General features: G+C 54.2%; 2 protein-coding genes across 3 annotated transcripts; both read right to left on the bottom strand.

Annotated features, from left to right (window-relative positions):
• Positions 1-614: 614 nt before the first annotated feature.
• LOC116238536 (GTPase IMAP family member 8-like) lies at positions 615-14,280 on the bottom strand. Its single transcript, XM_090142169.1, has 6 exons — positions 14,187-14,280; positions 13,859-13,898; positions 7,026-7,075; positions 5,419-6,050; positions 1,603-1,636; positions 615-1,261 (listed from the first exon to the last, which is right to left on the bottom strand). Exons 3-6 carry the CDS (start codon positions 7,045-7,047, stop codon positions 615-617), a joined length of 1,335 nt encoding a protein of 444 aa, XP_089998295.1. The 5' UTR covers positions 7,048-7,075; positions 13,859-13,898; positions 14,187-14,280.
• On the bottom strand, positions 7,367-15,976 carry LOC149917633 (GTPase IMAP family member 4-like). Of its 2 annotated transcripts, XR_016467946.1 has the most exons (4): positions 14,187-15,976; positions 13,859-13,898; positions 9,997-10,709; positions 7,367-8,280 (listed from the first exon to the last, which is right to left on the bottom strand). XR_016467946.1 is itself a non-coding variant. In XM_031608280.2 (3 exons), exons 1-3 carry the CDS (start codon positions 14,340-14,342, stop codon positions 10,072-10,074), a joined length of 834 nt encoding a protein of 277 aa, XP_031464140.2. In that variant the 5' UTR covers positions 14,343-15,976; the 3' UTR covers positions 8,290-10,071. The 2 variants fall into 2 exon arrangements, 1 of the variants encoding a protein (XP_031464140.2); XM_031608280.2 differs by lacking the exon at positions 7,367-8,280 and having other exon boundaries at positions 8,290-10,709.
• Positions 15,977-17,912: the final 1,936 nt, after the last annotated feature.

Below are 17,912 nucleotides of genomic sequence, written 5' to 3' on the forward strand. Positions count from 1 at the left end.
AGCTCGGGATGACTGCTATGCAGTTTCTCAGTTCCACGGTACCACCAAGCTCCCATCCCTGCCATCTTGTCACAGAGCCGGGATGCAGCGTTTTACACCTCACTCCGCCCTCTGTGCTGGACCTCTTTTAGCTGGTCCACCAAGCTCCCCTGGTGCTGCTAACAATCTACACTTTGCAGATCTTAACACTGCTTGACAGACCATCATGGAACAGACTCTCTGCATATTCACTTTATTCAAGCATGGAGGTTTCTTCAACCCTTTTCTTCTTCTAGGAAGGGAATATCCCAGTAGGTTCTTCCTCCTAATTACTCCACATTGTCCATTCCGTCTCTACAGTCACTCAAGCTTCTCCATATTTAGAAGGAATTGAGGAGATGACATGCAATCTTGTTCTGAGATTTAGAGCTTAAGGGAGTCGTGGGATACGAGACAATTCACTCACAGTCATAGTATTTAGCAGGATAGTGCTATCAGTTCTGGGCATAAGGGCCAGTCCATCACAGAATGCTGAGGGCAGGAGGCAGCACACTGCTACACCCGCATCACCCTGAAGAGGCAGCAGGAATGGCACAACAAATGAGACGTCTGCTCTTTGACCAAACCTTTAATGATTATTGGATAGAACAACGCTTTGCAAAAAAGTTCCATAAACCTTTCTCCAGCATTTCTCGTGTGTAACACGGAGCATCATGGTTCTTCTTTACCATGGCGTCAATCATTTGGATGAGCTCTGCAACCTGCCGATCCTTTGCCTCTCTTGTGGCTTTGTTGTTGAAAGCAATGCACCGATTTCCACACTTTGCTACCAAACCTTTGAGGAATTGGTTCCCGTCTATGAAGCCTTTCAGACCTGCTGGATCCTCCAGCTCATCTGCTCGGGTGAATAACACGATTGTGTACCTCTCTCCTTCAGTATGGAAAATCTTGGTCACCCACTCAGCCACTTGCTCTACTTCTTTAGTGATTTGGCCCAGCCGTATCACCAGCAGGATGGCATGGACGCCTTCATCCAGGCATCTAAGACCATCCTTGATCTTATCAGCTGTTCTTCTGCTGAAATCCATAGTGTCAAAAACACCAGGAGTGTCAACAACAACAACTGTTCTTCCATGGATGCGGGTTTTATCTTCCTTGTACACTTGGGTTACCCCATGTGCTGCACAGCCAGAGTCAAACGCGTTCTTTCCGAGGATGCTGTTCCCTGTCGCACTCTTCCCACTCCCCGTCTTGCCCACCAGCAACATCCTCAGCTCGGATCCTGGGGAACAAGCAGAGACGTGTGTGAGCCCTGCAGCAGAGGTGCCCAGTGCCACATGTGAAGGTGTCCCCGAGCCACTGCTGTGCACTGCGGGGATGGGACAGGGCCTGGGCTGGAGCCAGCTGCCAGCAGGCACACAGGGCTCGCTCTGCCCCATCTTCCCTTACCCTCACTCTTTTCACACGAGAGGCCACGACATCCCCTGAAATCCCACACACTGTGTACATGAGGCTGCCCAAGAATGCGAGCCCACTGTGCTTTCCCCAGCACTGCACCAAATGCTGGAAATGAGAAGCCTGACAGTGCTACAGCTGCCTGCATGCAGTGGGCAAACAGCTTACCTTTCTTTTCATATTCTGCTCTCAAACTGGGTGCCTGAATGAAAAGAGAGAGATCTAAAGTGAGATTGGTACAAATCTCCCATGCTTCCCTCCCCACTGCTAACCTCTCTGAAGTCAGATGAGCACAGTAGAGGTGATGTCAGACCGAAGGGATTGCTGTGACCTGTATCTCATGTGCTGTATGGATACCAGAGTTCTGTCACAGGAACCCAGAGAACATTCCCTGATCTGTGGCAGCTCAGGGCCATGTGATGGCCCTGGAGGGCTGTGCCATGCCCACTGTTCTGTGGAACAGAGCCTTTCCCTCACTCCCACCAGGTTTTTCCCTGACACAGCTCCATGCTGTTCCCTCCCCAGAGCCCTTCTGTGGGGCTGCCATATGTCCTCTTCTCCCCCATACTGTACTGAGAGCTCATATCCAGTCACTTAAGGGGGCACTGAAGAGAACCAGTCCCCTGACGGAGCCTGCAGAACCCCCAGGGACTGCCAGCAGCACATCGATCCCCATGTCCCAGCACCCTGAGCCTGACCCATCAGCCTGTGTCTGTGTCCAGCTGTGTGCCAGGCATTTTGTCTGAAAGGGTCATGTGAGCAACAGTAGGGTGGCACTGCTGAAATCTGGAGCCTCCCCTTGGTCTACTCGATTAGTGAGGTGCCCCAAGGGAGACGAAGCCAGTGGAGAGGGGAGCTGGCAGAACAGTCCTACCAGCCAGCAGGTCAAAAAGAGGCTCCTTGAGGAGCAGTTCCGGCACAGCACCAGATGTGGGACTTTGCATCCCAAGAGCTGCAGGAGCAACCAGTGCAGTGTGCACATTCTGCAGGTGCCTCAGAGCTGGGGAGCTCCCATTCCTGCCTACAGCCATGCAGGGACTGCCAGTGTGGGGCCAGAGATCCCACAAACATAGCATTCCCATAGATACCTCAGGGCTGATGATAAAATTAAGAGCAAAGGGAGGCATAGAGCACCTCAGCTCTCACACCATGGGCAGCTCCCCCTCCCCATCAAGGACTTGCCACATCCCTGCACCACAGCAGGGCAAGGGCTGATGGCCCCAAAGGGACTGTGCTACACATAGGGCAGCCCAAATGGCTTTCCCTGCCAGCAGCTCTCAGCCAGTGAGAAAGCGAGGCCCTGTGGGGGAGTTGCCCTCTATGTCAAAGAGTGGATGGACTGTGAGGAGCTCCCTCTGAAAAACGGTCAGGAACAGGTTGAGAGCCTGTGGTTAGAATTAGGGACAGGTCTAACAAAGGCCAGCTGCTGATGGTGTAATCTACAGGCCACCTGGCCAAGGGGAGACTGTTGATGAGGCTTTCTTGCTTCAGATGCAGGAGGTGTTGTGCTCACAGCTCTTGTCCTGATGGGGGACTTCAACCATCTGCATATCTCCTGGATAGACCACACAGCGAGCTGCAAGAGGTGCAGGAGGCTCCTGGAATGTGTTGATAACTTGCTGGTCCAGGTGTTGGACAGACCGACCAGAGGTGAAGCACTGCTGGACCTGCTGCTCACCAATGCGGAGGAGATCGTTAATTAAAGGCATTAAGGTTGGAAGCTGCAGTGAGCACGCCCTGGTTGAGTTTGTGATCTCGAGGGATGTGGGCCTGGTGAAGAGTGGCGTCAGGATCCTGAACTTTGGGAGAGCAAACTTAAAGCTGCTCAATGGACTGTTGGCCGAGATCGGGGGTTGGACTCGATGATCTCTGGAGGTCCCTTCCAACCCCTACAATTCTGTGATCCCCTGGGATGCTGTCTTTTAAAACAAAAATGCTGAGGAGAGCTGGCTGCTCTTCAAGGATGCCTTCCTGAGAGCACAAGAGCTCTCCGTCCCTCTGAATAAGAAAGCGGGCAGAGGAGGCAGGAAACCAGCACGGCTCAGCAAGGACCTGCTGGGCAGCTGAGGGCAAAGAAAGGTGCGTACAAGCTCTGGAAACAAGGCCGTGTCACCTGGGAAGAATACAGGGATGGCGTCCAGACTTGCAGACGTGGGATCAGGAAAGCCAGGGCACAGGCAGAACTGAACTTGGCGAGGGCGTGAAAAACAATCGCCAGAAGAGACAGGCCAAAGCGAGTGTTCCTCCTCTGGTAAATGCAAAAGGAGAACTGGCTTCAACGGACAGAGAGAAGGCTGAGGTACTGAAGGAGTTCTTTGCCTCGGTCTTCACTGGCGGCCAGGATTCCAGTACTTCTCACATCCCTGAGCCCTGCATCCCTAAACCTCCAGGTGGGGATGGGGGTGGTAAATCCCCTCCCGCTGTGAGGACAGAGCAGGTCCGAGACTGAATGTGTACAAGTCTATGGGGCCAGATGGTGTGCATCCCAGGTTCTGAAGGAGCTGGCTGAGGTGGTTGCTGAGCTGCTCTCCATCATATTTGGAAAGTCGTGGCTGTCAGGTGAGGTCCTGGATGACTGGAGGAAGGGTCACGTCACCCCCATTGACAAGAAAGGGAGCAAGGAGGACCCAGAGAACTACAGACCAGTGAGTCTCACCTCTGGGCCTGGGAAGATCATGGAACAGATCATCCTGGATGACATGCTTGATCACATGAGGAATGGGCGTGTGATCCGTGACAGCCAGCACGGCTTCACCAGAGGAAGGTCATGCTTGGCCAGTCTGGTGGCCTTTTATGATGGAGTGACGGCATCGGTGGACAAGGGAAAGGCGACCGATGTCATTTACCTGGACTTGAGCAAGGCCTTTGACATGGTCCCCCACCACAGCCTTATCTCCAAACTGGAGGGATGTGGATTTGATGGGTGGACCACTCGATGGATAAGAAACTGGTTGAAAGGCTGCAGACAGAGGGTGGTCATCAATGGCTCCATGTCCAGGTGGAGGCTGGTAACGAGTGGTGTCCCCTCGACAATGGCATCCAGTGCACCCTCAGCAAGTTTGCTGATCACACCAAGCTGAGTGGTGTGGTTGACACGGTGGAAGGAAGGGATGCCATTCAGAGGGACCTCGAGAGGCTAGAAAGGTGGGCCTGCATGAACCTGATGAGGTTCAACACGGCAAAGTGCAGAGTTTTGCACTTGGGCCGGAGGAATCCCAGGCATCCCTACAGACTGAAAGGAGCGGTCCTTGAGAGCAGCCCTGTGGAGAAGGACCTGGGGGTCTTGATAGATGAAAAGCTTGCTCAGCCTGGAGAAAAGAAGGCTGCGGGGTGACCTCAATGCAGCCTTCAGTACCTAAAGGGAGCTTAAAAAGAGGAGGGGATTCAACTCTTTGAAAGGGTTGATAACAGCAGGACAGGGGAAATGGTTTTAAGTTGAGGGAGGGGAGATTGAGGTTGGACGTCAGGGGGAAATTCTTTCCTATGAGAGTGGTGAGGTGCTGGAACAGCTGCCCAGAGGGGCTGTGGATGCCCCATCCCTGGAGGTCTTCAAGGCCAGGTTGGATGCGGCCCTGGGCAGCCTGGTCTAGCATTAAAATGGGGACACTGGTGGCCCTGCATGTGGCAGGGGAGCTGGGGATTCATGATCCTTGAGGTCCCTTCCAACCCTGGCCATTCTGTGTTTATGTGATTCTGTGCCCACACAGCTCAGCACCAGCTCCATGCGACCCAGCATGAGGCAGCCAGCACTGGGACCTGGTTCTGACCACATCGGGTTTGTGACCATCCTCTCCCAGCACTGCCCAGCACAGCAGAACCCAGCACTCCTCCAGACAGCAAGGCTCAGTGCTTATTGAGAGCTCCTTCAGGCCCACCACCACACAACGTGCCCCTACATCGCCCCGTGAAGGCGGCAGGAACAGCATGGTTGAGGAGACGTTTCTTCTCTGACCGACCCCTTGCTGCCCACAGGATGGTACCAACCTGTTCAGGAGATTTCTCTTTATGTTTCTCCAGCATTTCTCGTGTGTAACACGGAGCATCACAATTCTGCTTTACCATGGCATCAATCATGTTAATGAGCTTTGCAACCTGCCGATCCCTCGCCTCTCCAGTGGCTGTGTTGCTGAAAGCGATGTGCCGATTTCCACACTTTGCTGCCAGCTCTTTGAGGTATTTGTTATCTTCAATTAAGCCTTTCAGATCTTCGGGCTTCTGTAGCCCTTCTGCTCGCGTGAATAACAGGATTGTGTACCTCTGTGCTTCGGTATGGAAAATCTTGGTCAGCCACTCAGCCACTTGCTCACATTCTTCAGTGACTTGGCCCAGCTGCATCACCAGGATGATGGCATGGACCCCACCATAGAAATTCCGAAGGGCATTTCTGATCTTTTCAGCTGTTTCTTGTACAGTGACTCCTCTAGTACCAAAAAGACCAGGAGTGTCAACAACAACAATTGGTCTTCCATTGAATGAATCTCTAGCATCTATGTAGTCTGTGGTTATTGCACGTAGTGTCAACTTTGATTCAAATGCATTCCTTCCAAGGATGCTGTTCCCTGTTGCACTCTTTCCACTCCCCGTCTTGCCCACCAGCAATATCCTCAGCTCGGTTCCTGTGGAACAAGCAGAGACGTGTGTGAGCCCTGCGGTGCCGTGACAGCCCCTGCTCACCACGGAGTGCCCAGGGCCACAAGGAAAGGTGTCCCCGAGCCACCGCTGTGCCCTGCGGGGACGGGACGGGGCACGGGCTGGAGCCGGCTGCCAGCAGGCACACAGGGCTCGCTCAACTCTTCCTGGCCCTATCCCATCTCTCAGCTCTCCTACAGGGAAACAGATCGTGCCCAGCAGGAAGCCAAGCCCAAACAGAAGGTTCTGACCAAAGGGCCCTCTGGAAAAAGGACGCAAAGCCCCATGGCTGGTCAGAAATGGGCACAGCACGGCTCCCACCGCCACGTTCCCCACACCACGGAAAAGCAGCTGGGGACTGCAGCCATTGGATCACCACCCCTGGGTTTGGTACCAGACAGCCAACAGTGTCGCCCCACTGCCTCAAGATCTGCTCCAGCTTCACCCCAGCGCCAACAACATGGTGTGGGCAGCCTAGCTCCCCCACCCCTCTAGTGGCCCTCAGGCTCCATCAGGAGGAACAGGTGGCCCTGAGAGTGCCCAGGAATGTCCGTCTCTAGGATTCCTCAGAAGGCTGCACCCAGTGCTCTTCCAAAAACGGAAACAGAAAGCGAAAGCAATCTCACAGCTTTCTGTGGCCCAGGACTGCATGGAGTAAGCAAAAACCCAGGCTGAACTGCTCTACTTTCAAGAATTCAGACCCTGACAGATAACACAGCAGCAATGTTGTTCTTTCGGCCCTTCCCTGCCCTGCATGGCTTCAGTGAGTCATGGCTTCCATACAACAAGCACAGAGACAGCAAGGTTTGTTGCATGGCTTTCCCCCTGTGCTGTGTCTCAGGCCGTACCACCGCACACCGCTGTCCCATCCGCCCTCAGTCTTGGTCTGTGTGGCTCTCAGAGCAGGGAGATGGGAGGCAGCCTCAGGATGTGCATCAGCGTGCAGAGGGTGAGCAGCTCACCTTTGCTTAGATGTCCTGCCATTGGGAGAGCACTCACTCACACGGGGAGCCTGGAAGGAGAGAGATTTTAAGTGAGAATGGCACAAACCTCCCCTGCTTCCCTCCCTGTGCCAATGAAGGTGATACAGATGATCTCTGGGGACTCAGGTCAGTCCCACAGCTGTCTGCATGGAGAAAGCCAAACGGCATCAAAATTACCCATCTCCATTGACTTTGTTTTTGGAAAGAGATATTGGCTGACCCTCATTCATGGAAATCAGAACCCACTCAATGAAAGCAGGTTCTGCATCCTTGGAATCTCTTCCAGCACTGGCAGCAGAGCTGCAGGCAACTCACCGAAGCAGCGCTGCGCTGTGTCCCCAGGTCTGACTGCTGCACTTGTGCTGTTCCTGCTCTCCTCCTGTACAGCAGCGCCGGGGCTGGAACCGCTGTGCAGCTCAGCAGCGCTTTTAGAGGCAGCGTCAGGAGGAGGGCAGTGCTGCCATCGCACATCAGTGCTGCTCCACAATTGGCCACATCTGATCTGTCCCACTGCGGGTCACCGCCCACTGTGCCAAAGCCACATCCAGCCTGGACTTGGGCACTGCCAGGGATGGGCCATCAACAGCTCTCCTGGGAAACTTGATTTACGGCGTCACCACCCTTGTCTTGAAGAATTGCTTCATGATACCTAATCTAAACCTGCCCTCCTTTACTTTCTAGCCATTCACCTTTGTCCTATCAGTACACTCTCCTATAAAGAAAGCCTTCATGTGCTTTGCAGTGCTGCTACCCTGGCACAAGGACCCAGAGGCTGTGGGCTGTGGGCTGTGATTCTGTGATTCTGTGGGTCTCCTTCTTGTGGTTCTCCAGCACCCCAAACATGAGGCTTGACGCCCTGCTCTGCATGTCCCTGTGGAGGCAGGGAGACAAAATCCCACCATCCCTAAACCACAGGTCACTGTGCAGACCGCCCGCTCCATCCCCGCCCGTCGGTCCCCCATCGCCCGCTGCCCAGGGCTGTGTCCCTTTGGCTATGGAACCTCTGCAGGGACGGAGACCCACCGCAGTGCTGGGCAGCTGGTGCAGTGCTCACCCACCTGCACAGGTGGGAAATGGAGTGGTGATGTTTCCCGCAGAGTTATTGCGCTTCCAGCTGTGGGTGCTCTGTGGTGATTGCAGGTCATGTTTGGCAGGCCTTGTTCTGAGGCGCAGGGCTGTGCAGCTCCCTCATGGCTGGCCCTGGGGACACTGGACTGGCCCTGGAGACACGTTGCTGTGAGGACACACAAGGGTGTGTGTGGTTGTATGACAAGGACAGTGGCTGTGCAGAACCCCTGCCCAGGGCTGTGAATGGGGCAGTGCTCCTGGTGCCTGGATGGATGCCCAGGAAAAGCCCAGTGCCCATCATACTGCTGCCATCCATGGCCCTGAGCAGTGGGGAGCAGCCCCAGCGCCCCGAGCCACAGCCTGCACTTTCGATACTGCACTGCCTGGAGCTGAGAGCATTTACGGGAAATGCCTGTTTGTGGGACCTTTGGACCACAGCTCACAGTCTGTACTGGGATGGGATCACAGTGGTAGCAGCACTGTTAAAGCACGGCCTGCCCAGGGTGGGGGCATGGAGCATCCCAAACTAGATTTGAAGGGGATGGGGTTGTAGATGGACTTGCTGCTCCATGTCCACCCCCCACTGGAGCAGAGCCTTTTCCTCACCCCCACCCAACCCACCACAGATAGCGCCATGCCATTCTCTTGGTTGCCATCACTGTCACAGAGAGCAGAGCTCAGCGCTGCCACTTCACTGCCTTTAAGGAGGTGTATGGCCATGAGAAGCTGTATGGCCATGAGGAGCTGCAGGGCCATGAGCCCTCACCTCAGCCTCCTCTGCTGTGGGCACAACAATCCCGGGGCCCTCATCACTCTTTCAGTAGTGGCACATCTGGTCCTGCAGCTCTCCTCACACCCCTTGCCCTGCAGACCCTTCCCCATCTCCACAGCCCTCCTTTGGATGCTCTCTAACAGCTCCATGTCCTTCTGACACAGCAGCACCCCATGTTCGAGGTCAGACCACAGCACAGAGCAGAGGGAACGGTTCCTTTCCTCACCAGCTGGGCCTGCTGCACCCAGGGGATGGGGCTCTTTTGGCTGCAGGGCATACTCATGGCTCACATCCACCGGCCCATCTCAGAGCCCCCAGAGCCCTTCTGTGGGGCTGCCATCCAGTCTCTCCTCCCCCACTCTGTTCCTATACCCACCTCATTCCTGGTGCAGAATGCAGCTCTTGCTCCTGTTCACCTCCATTAAGTTGGGCATTGCCTGGCCCTCCCATCGCTCAGGCCTCTCCACCCCTGACAGAGTCAGCAGCTCATGGCAGGGCAGTGTTATCCACAGCCTTCCTTACTGCACCTTAGTGACAATTTCCAGTGATGAAGAGAACACTGAAGAGAATCAGCCCTGACATGGAGCCCTGTGGAACCCCCATGACTGCCACCAGCACAGTGCACACCTGTCCCAGATCCTGAAGCCCAGATCTTCACCCACAGCACTGTGTACGTGTGTAGCTGTGTGCTGAATGTTTTATCCTGACAATTCTTCCAGGAATATGCTGCCCGTTCTGCTGCTGCCTCCGAGCTGCAGAGCACCCACGTCACTTGCACACATGCCAGGTGAGGCTGAAGGTCCCACAAACGCATTTCCCGTAAGTGTGCTCCATTCCAAGCAGTGCAGATAACGCATCTAAGAGCAAAGGCTGCTGGAGAACCTCAGCTCTCGCACCAAGGGCAGCTCCCCTTCCCACATCCCCACCATCCTCCAGAACAGCCTGCATGCCCACAGCCACATGCACCAGCCCTCCACATCCCATCCCCCAGAGGCACAGCCAGCACTGGGCCTCGTCCCGACTGCACCGTGTGTGCAACAATGCTGAGAGGGTGCAGCAATGCTCAGTGTTTATTGACAGCTCCTTCAGTCCCGTCTCTACATACCATACCTCACATCGCCCCATTGAGACAGCAGGAATGGCACAGCAGAAGAGATGTCTGTTCTAGGACTGATGCCTTGCTGCCTACAGGATGGTACAAAAGTTCTCAAGGAATTTCCCTGTGTCTTCCTCCAGCATTTCCTGTGTGTAACATGGAGCACTGCGATTCTCCTCTACCATGGCATCAATCATGCGGATGAGCTCTGCAACCTGCCGATCCCTCACCTCCCCAGTGGCTCTGTTGCTGAAACCAATGTACCGATTTCCACATTTTGCTGCCAGCTCCTTAAGGTATGGCCTCTCTTCTATGAAACCCTTCAGATCTTCTGGATGCTCCAGCTGTTCTGCCTGGGTGAATACCAGGATTGTGTACTTGTCTGCTTTAGTATCAAAAATGTCGTTCACCCGTTTAGCCACTTTCTCTGCTTCTTCAGTGATCTGCATGACCATGATGATGGCATGGAATCCTGAAGAGAGGACCTGAAGGCTTTCCTTAATGTTTTGAGCTGTTTTCACATTGGCTACTCTTCCACCAAAAAGGCCAGGAGTGTCAACAACGACAACTGGTCTTCCAGCAAAGTCATTCTCAACTATATTGAAGCATCTTGTTACCGCGTGTAATGATGAACCAGATACAAATGCTTCCCTTCCAAGGATGGTGTTTCCTGTCGCACTCTTCCCGCTCCCCGTCTTGCCCACCAGCAATATCCTCAGCTCAGATCCTGGGGAACAAGCATAGACGTGTGTGAGCCCTACAGTGCTGGGACACCCTCTGCTCACCACCCGCTGGCTCCCAGGCAGAGCTGCCTGGGGCCACAAGGAAAGGTGTCCCCGAGCCACTGCTGTGCCCTGCGGGGACGGGACGGGGCACGGGCTGGAGCCGGCTGCCAGCAGGCACACAGGGCTCGCTCAACTCTTCTTGGCCCTATCATAGAATCTTAAAATCATAGAATGGCCTGGGTTGCAAAGGAGCACAATGCTCATCCAGTTCCAACCCCCTGCTGTGTGCAGGTCACCAACCAGCAGCCCAGGCTGCCCAGAGCCACATCCAGCCTGGCCTTGGATGCCTGCAGGGATGGGGCATCCACAGCCTCCTTGGGCAACCTGTTCCAGTGCCTCACCACCCTCTGGTGGAAAAATTTCCTCATCATATCCAACCCAAACCTCCCCTGTCTCACTTTAAAACCATTCCCCCTTGTCCTATCACCATCCACCCTCACAAACAACCATTCCCCTCCTGTTTATACGCTCCCTTCAGGTACTGAAGGCCACAATGAGGTCTGCCTGGAGCCTTCTCTTCTCCAAGATAAACAAGCCCAGTTCCCTCAACCTTTCCTCATAGGAGAGCTGCTCCAGCCCTCTGACCATCTCAGTGCCCTCCTCTGGACCCGCTCCAAGAGCTTCACATCCTTCCTGTGCTGGGGACCTCAGGCCTGGACGCAGTGCTGCAGATGTTGCCTCACCAGAGCCGAGTAGAGGGGGACAATCACCTCCCTCTCCCTGCTGGCCACCCTTTTAATGCAGCCCAGAACACAGTTGGCCTTTTGGGCTGCAAGCGCACGCTGCTGGCTCATGTCCAGCTTCTCATCCACCAGGACCCCCAGGTCCTTCTCTGCAGGGCTGCTCTCAAGATCTTCCCCCAGTCTGTATAAATACCTGGGATTGCCCCAACCCAAGTGCAGCACCCTGCACTTGGCCTTATTGAACCTCATTAGGTTTCCGTGGGCCTACTTCTCCACGTGTCCAGCTCCCTCTGGATGGCTTCCTTTCCTTCCAGTGTATCGACTGCACCGCTCAGCTTGGTGTCATCTGCAAACTTGCTGAGGGTGCACTTGATGCCATCGTCTGTCATTGATGAAGATGTTGAAGAGCACTGGTCCCAAGACTGACCCCCGAGGGACACCTCTTGTGACCGGCTTCCACCATGACACAGAACCTTTGATCACAGCCCTTCGGCTGTGTCCAGCCAGCCAATTCCTAATCCATTGATCACTCCGCCCTTCAAATCCACACCTCTGCAATTTAGAGAGCAGGATGTGGTGAGCGACCATGTCAAAGGCCTTGCAGAAGTCCAGGTAGATGACATCTACTGCCCTTCCCCCATCCACCAATGTCGTCACTCCATCATAGAAGGCCACCAGATTGGTCAGGCATGATCTGCTATTGGTGAAGCCATGCTGGCTGTCTCAAATAACCTCTTATCTCATATGTGCCTTAACACAGCTTCTAGGAGGATCTGCTCCATGACCTTTCCAGCATAGAGGTGAGGCTCACCAGTTCCCTGGGTCTTCCTTTCTCCCTTTCTTAAAAATAGGAGTAACATTTCCCTTTTTCCAGTTACCAGGGACTTCACCAGGCAGCCATGATTTTTCAGATATGATGGAGACTGGCTTGGCAACCTGTCAACGGTTTACGGGCTGGTTCGGCCCAGTTCTGTGACTAGTGGGGCAGAGGGATTTTGCAAAATCCACGCCTCCAGAGAAGGGGAACAGGGAACCCCAAAATAATGAAAAACAGAGGCAACGATCTGAGGAGAAACAAACTAATTTACTAAATATAGTATCAGAATGCAAGATAACACACTATAATACAATATAATTAGAATTGAAGCTAATAAATCAAATATAATGAGAGAGAGAATGTCCGAAAGGTGGATAGGCCTCACCATAACACTGAGGTGAGATGCACAGTCCAGTTGAGCAGCAGGGAGATGGGAGGAGAGCCGACGAAGAAGAGCCGACGAAGAAGAGCGCATCTGGTGACCTTGCCAGAGGTTCTATCTCCTCTCTGACCACAAAGCCCCCTGGGGAATGTAGTTCTTCTTCTCTTCTGGGCAGGTACCAGAACTTGAGCATTAACAGTTAAACTCCCAGTGCCCCACATGATGTTATGATGTGGAATACCGAAAACCAAAAATCACAAAACCATGACACAACCACACCAGCCATCTCTCTCAGAACCCTAGGATGGATATCATCCGGCCCCATGGACTTATACACATTCAGTTTCATGAGGAGGTCTCGGACATCTTCCACCGTTACTGTGGGACGAAATGCGCTCCTCTCACCCACACCTAGAACTTCAGGGATCTGGCAGACATGGGAAAGAGCCTGACCACCAGTGAAGACGTCTCTCAGCTCTCCCACAGGAAAACAGGAAGACAGCTAATGCCCAGAAGGAAGCAAAGCCCAAACAGAAGGTTCTGACCAAAGGGCCCTCTGGAAGAGGGACACAAAGCCCCATGGCTGGACAGAAATGGGCACAGCATGGCTCCCACCGCCACGTTCCCCACACCATGGAGAAGCAGCTGGGGACTACGGCCAGTGGAGCAGCTCCTCTGGGTTTGATACCAGACAGCCAACAGTGTCACCTCACCGCCCCAAGATCTGCTCCAGCTTCATCCCAGCACCAACAACACGCTGTGGGCAGCCCAGCCCTCCCTGCCCCAGCAGTGGTCCTCAGGGTCAGCCCTAAGGGTGCCCAGGGCTGTCCAACTCCAGGCTTCCTAAATGGCTGCACCCAGTGCTCTTCTGATAGCAGAAACAGAAACTGAAAGCGATCACACAGCTCCCTGAGTCCCAGGAATGCACAAGGTAAACAATGAGCAGATAATGAAGCAGCATTTGTGCAGCATTGCCCTTTCAGCACCTTCCTGCCCCACACAGCTTCAGCGGGTCATAGCTTCCCTGCAATGGTCACAGAGGCAGAGAGGTTTGGGGTACAGCTTTCTCTTCTGCACTGCATCTCAGGCTGTACCCACCGCACACCACTGCTCCATCTGCCCTCAGCCTCGCCCTGTGCAGCTCTCAGAGTAGTGAGATGGGAGGCAGCCTCAGGATACACACTACTATGCAGCAGGAGAGACACTCACCTGTGATTTGACGGCCTGCCATTGGGAAAGCACGAGGAGCCTGAAAGGAGAGAGATTTTAAGTGAGAATGGCACACACCTCCTCTGCTTCCCTCCCTGTGCCAATGAAGGTGATACAGATGATCTCTGGGGACTCAGGTTAGTCCCACAGCCGTGTGAGCATGCAGAAAGTGAAATGTCATCAAAATTACCCATCTCCATTGACTTTGTCTTTGGAAAGAAATATTGGCTGAACTGTATTCATGGAAGACAGAACCTGCTCCTTGAAAGCAGATTCTGCATCCTTGGAATCTCTTCCAGCACTGGCAGCAGAGCTGCAGGCAACTCACCGAAGCAGCGCTGCGCTGTGTCCCCAGGTCTGACTGCTGCACTTGTGCTGTTCCTGCTCTCCTCCTGCACAGCAGCGCCGGGGCTGCAACCGCTGTGCAGCTCAGCAGCGCATTCAGAGGCAGCGTCAGGGGGAGGGCAGTGCTGCCATCGCACATCAGTGCTGCTCCACAATTGGCCACATCTGAGCTGTCCCACCGTGGGGACACCGCCCATAGTGCCAAAGCCACATCCAGCCTGGACTTGGGCACTGCCAGGGATGGGGCATCCACAGCTCTTCCGGGAAAATTGATTTATGGCCTCACCACCCTTGTCTTAAAGAATTCCTTCATGATACCTGATCTAAACCTGCCCTCCTTTTCATTAGAGCCATTCATCTTTGTCCTATCAGTACACTCTCCTATAAAGGAAGCATTGTTATGCCGTGCAATGCTGCAGTCCTGGCACAAGGACCCAGAGGCTGTGTGGTTTTCTCCTTGTGGACATTCAGCCCCCGGACATGAGGCTGTGCCCCCTGCTCTGGGTGTCCCTGTGGAGGCAGGGGAGACCAAACCCCACATCCCCAAACCAGAGGTCACTGGGGCTGCAGGCACCTCTGCAGACCGCCCGCTCCATCCCCGCCCGTCGGTCCCCCATCGCCCGCTGCCCAGGGCTGTGTCCCTTTGGCTGTGGAACCTCTGCAGGGACGGAGACCCACTGCAGTGCTGGGCAGCTGGTGCAGTGCTCACCCACCTGCGCAGACAGGAAAGGGATCGGTGATGTTTCCCGCAGAGTGCTTGAGCTTCAAGTTGTGTCCATTGCCTCAGCTCCTTCTTCCTCAGACCAGCTATGGCACCAAGGACGATGTGGATGCTCTGTGGTGATTGCAGGTCATGTTTGGCAGGCCTTGCCCCAGGCATGCGGCTGTGCAGCTCCCTGCAGGGCTGGCCCTGGGGACTCATGGCTGACCATGGGGACACTGGACCAGCCCTGGAGACACATCGCTGTGAAGACACTCGAGGACATGGGCTGCTGCATGGCAAGGACCACTGCCATGCAGACCCCTACCCAGGGCTGAGAATGGAGCAGTGCTCCTGGTGAATGGACAGACACCCAGGAAAAGCCCAGTGCCCATCACACTGCTGCCATCCATGGCCCTGAGCAGTGGGGAGCAGCCCCAGCGCCCCGAGCCACAGCCTGCACTTTCGATATTGCACTGCCTGGAGCTGAGAGCATTTATAGAAAATGCCTCTTTGTGGGACCTTTGGACCACGGCTCACAGTCTGTACTGGGATGGCATCGCAGTGGTAGCAGCATTGTTAAGGCACGGCCTGCCCAGGGTGTGGGCATGCAGCATCCCTGTGCTCCTCCTGGGTGCCACACTGTGTGAGGCACAAGGTCCACAAGCAGTTCCCATAAATGCACTCAGCTCTGTGAAGTGCAAAAATTGAAACTGAGAGCGAAGGGAGGCACAGAGCTGTGGTTCTTGCTCCCAGGACAGCTCCCCCTCTCACACAACAGCCATCCCTAGGACATTCTGAACGCCTCGTGGCCATGCATGCCACCTCTCTGCATCCCATCCCTACGAACCCCATTTAAGAGAAGGGTGCATGGAGGATTATATGGGGAGGTACAGAGTGGGCAGGAAAGGAAGGGCATTTTTCAACTCTCAATCATACAGGAGAGATCTCCAGAATGCTGGTGGTTCTTCCTGTCACTGCAGTGATTTGCATGGTTTTCCTTATCTGGTGAGAGATGCGAAGCCCACCATCCCACAGTCCACAAATCACTCTGTCCTGGGGCTGCAGGCACACTTCCATCCTTGCCCACCGTGGTCCCCAGCACCTGCTGCCCAGGGCTGCGTCTTTTTGGCTGTTGAACCTCTCCAGGGACAGAGACCCCACTGCCACAATGGGCAGTCCTCATGAGGCCCCATCTGAAGTTCTGTGTCCTCAAGCTCAAGGAAATAGACGTGTTGGAGAGGGTCCAACGGAGGCCACGAAGATGCCTACAGGGCTGAAGCACCTCTTCTGTGAAGACAGAAGCTGGGGAGGGAGCTGGGAGCTGGGGGTGTTCAGCCTGAGGAAGAGAAGGCTGCAGGGAGACCTCACTGTAGTCATCTGGTACCTGATGAGATCTTATAAGCTGGAGGGGGGCTGACTTTTTACATGGGCAGATTGTAGTAGGGCAAGGGGGAATGGTTTTAAACTAAAAGAGGAGAGATTTATATTCGATGCTAAGGGGAAATTTACCACTGAGAGATGCCCCAATCCTGGAGGTGCTCATGGCCAGGCTGGATGGAGCCAGCAGTGTGCCCTTGTGGCCAAAACGGCCAATGGCTTTCGGGGGTGCATTAAAAAGAGCGTGGCCAGCAGGTCGAGGGAGGTGACCCTCCCCCTCTACTCTGCCCTGGTAAGGCCTCATCTGGAGTACTGTGTCCAGTTCTGGGCTCCTCAGTACAAAAAAGACAGGGATCTCTTGGAAAGAGTCCAGCGGAGAGCCACAAAGATGGTGAAGGGCCTGGAGCATCTCCCCTATGAAGAAAGGCTGAGTGAACAGGGTCTGTTTAGCCTTGAGAAGACTGAGAGGGGACCTGATCCAGGTCTATCAATATCTAAGGTATGGTGGGCAAAGTGGTTGATCTGCTTTGTAATTCTCTCACCCGTGCTCATAGAACAGGAGTAGCTTGGTCATGCCACTTCCTCATGTCTTCCCCGTGGTCACACAGGTAACGCCACAAGGCAATACGTGATGTAGTATTTCTTACTGGAGCTGGGGCCCCCAAAAACGGGAAGGAAAAGGGAAAAGGAGTACGGAGATGGGAGCTGGGTGAAAGGAAGGAAAAAGAAAACAGAACAGCGGCTATGATCTATAGAGGAAAACTTATTTTACTAACTCTGATATCAGAATGCAAGGTAACAAAAAATAAATAAATCAGAAAGATATGCTTATAAAGTATGACTTAACACCAAAAAAGAAAATAATTTAAATATAATAATATTATATGAGTGGTTCCGCTTTATTTCTGTTTGTTCTGTGCAAGTAAAAGCTCCAAAATGGTAAAAGCAATTGAGAACTGAACCCTGCTGGGGACTGCAGTAGTGGCAGCAGGCTTCCAAGTTGACTTGCAAGAGACTGCGTCCTCCCCAGCTCTGTCACAGTCTCCTTTGTGACATCACAGAGCCGGGCATGACATCAGTCGTTGTACAGTCACGTTGGCCGCCTCCCGCAGCACAGATACGCAGGGCACTCGCTCTGTACTGGTGGTTACCTCTGGAGCTCCGCTCAAGGTAGCAGCCACTTCGTGTGTTGGGATTGTTTCTTGGGAGAGAACAGGATGAAAATCACCCTGACTTTCTCCCTGATTGCGGCTCTGTCCACAATTCCATTTCTCAGAGATGTCCTTGGCCCTTCCAGCTTTCTTGGCTGGACCTGGAACACGGACATAAAGCTGGTCCATGAGGAGCAGCTGCCCGTTGACATCCAGGGCCAGGCCTCCAGCTGGCTCTGTTGGCTTGGCCTTTGGCCCTGCCACGAACGGGGCTGCTCCGGGGTCAGTAGAGACAGCACTACAGAAGACCCGAAGCAGCAGCCCCGGGGCACAGAGCAGAAGGCCTCCAAGGCGCCCTTCTGGTCGGGACTTTCAGCCTACCCCATTCAGATCTGGGAAAGGGTCAGCAGGATGGTCCTTCCCGAGAAGAAGCAGCCTGTTACCGCTGCGGAACAGCCTTCGAATGGGGTCTGTTGGC

Source organism: Phasianus colchicus, chromosome 6 (genome assembly GCF_987193195.1).
Source record: "Phasianus colchicus chromosome 6, bPhaCol1.hap1.1, whole genome shotgun sequence".
NCBI lineage: Eukaryota > Metazoa > Chordata > Aves > Galliformes > Phasianidae > Phasianus > Phasianus colchicus.

What these genes read in the sequence shown, in the direction of transcription:
- LOC116238536 (XM_090142169.1), bottom strand. Translation starts at nt 7,047, where the DNA reads ATGGCAGGACATCTAAGCAAAG. An exon ending in GGCAGGACATCTAAGCAAAG is followed by an intron (nt 6,051 to 7,025) that starts GTGAGCTGCTCA and finishes CTTGTTCCACAG; the next exon opens with GAACCGAGCTGAGGATATTG. An exon ending in AGCAGAATATGAAAAGAAAG is followed by an intron (nt 1,262 to 1,602) that starts GTAAGCTGTTTG and finishes CTTGTTCCCCAG; the next exon opens with GATCCGAGCTGAGGATGTTG.
- LOC149917633 (XM_031608280.2), bottom strand. Translation starts at nt 14,342, where the DNA reads ATGTGCGATGGCAGCACTGCCCTCCCCCTGACGCTGCCTCTGAATGCG. An exon ending in CACAGCGCAGCGCTGCTTCG is followed by an intron (nt 13,899 to 14,186) that starts GTGAGTTGCCTG and finishes CTCTCCTTTCAG; the next exon opens with GCTCCTCGTGCTTTCCCAAT. An exon ending in GGCAGGCCGTCAAATCACAG is followed by an intron (nt 10,710 to 13,858) that starts GTGAGTGTCTCT and finishes CTTGTTCCCCAG; the next exon opens with GATCTGAGCTGAGGATATTG.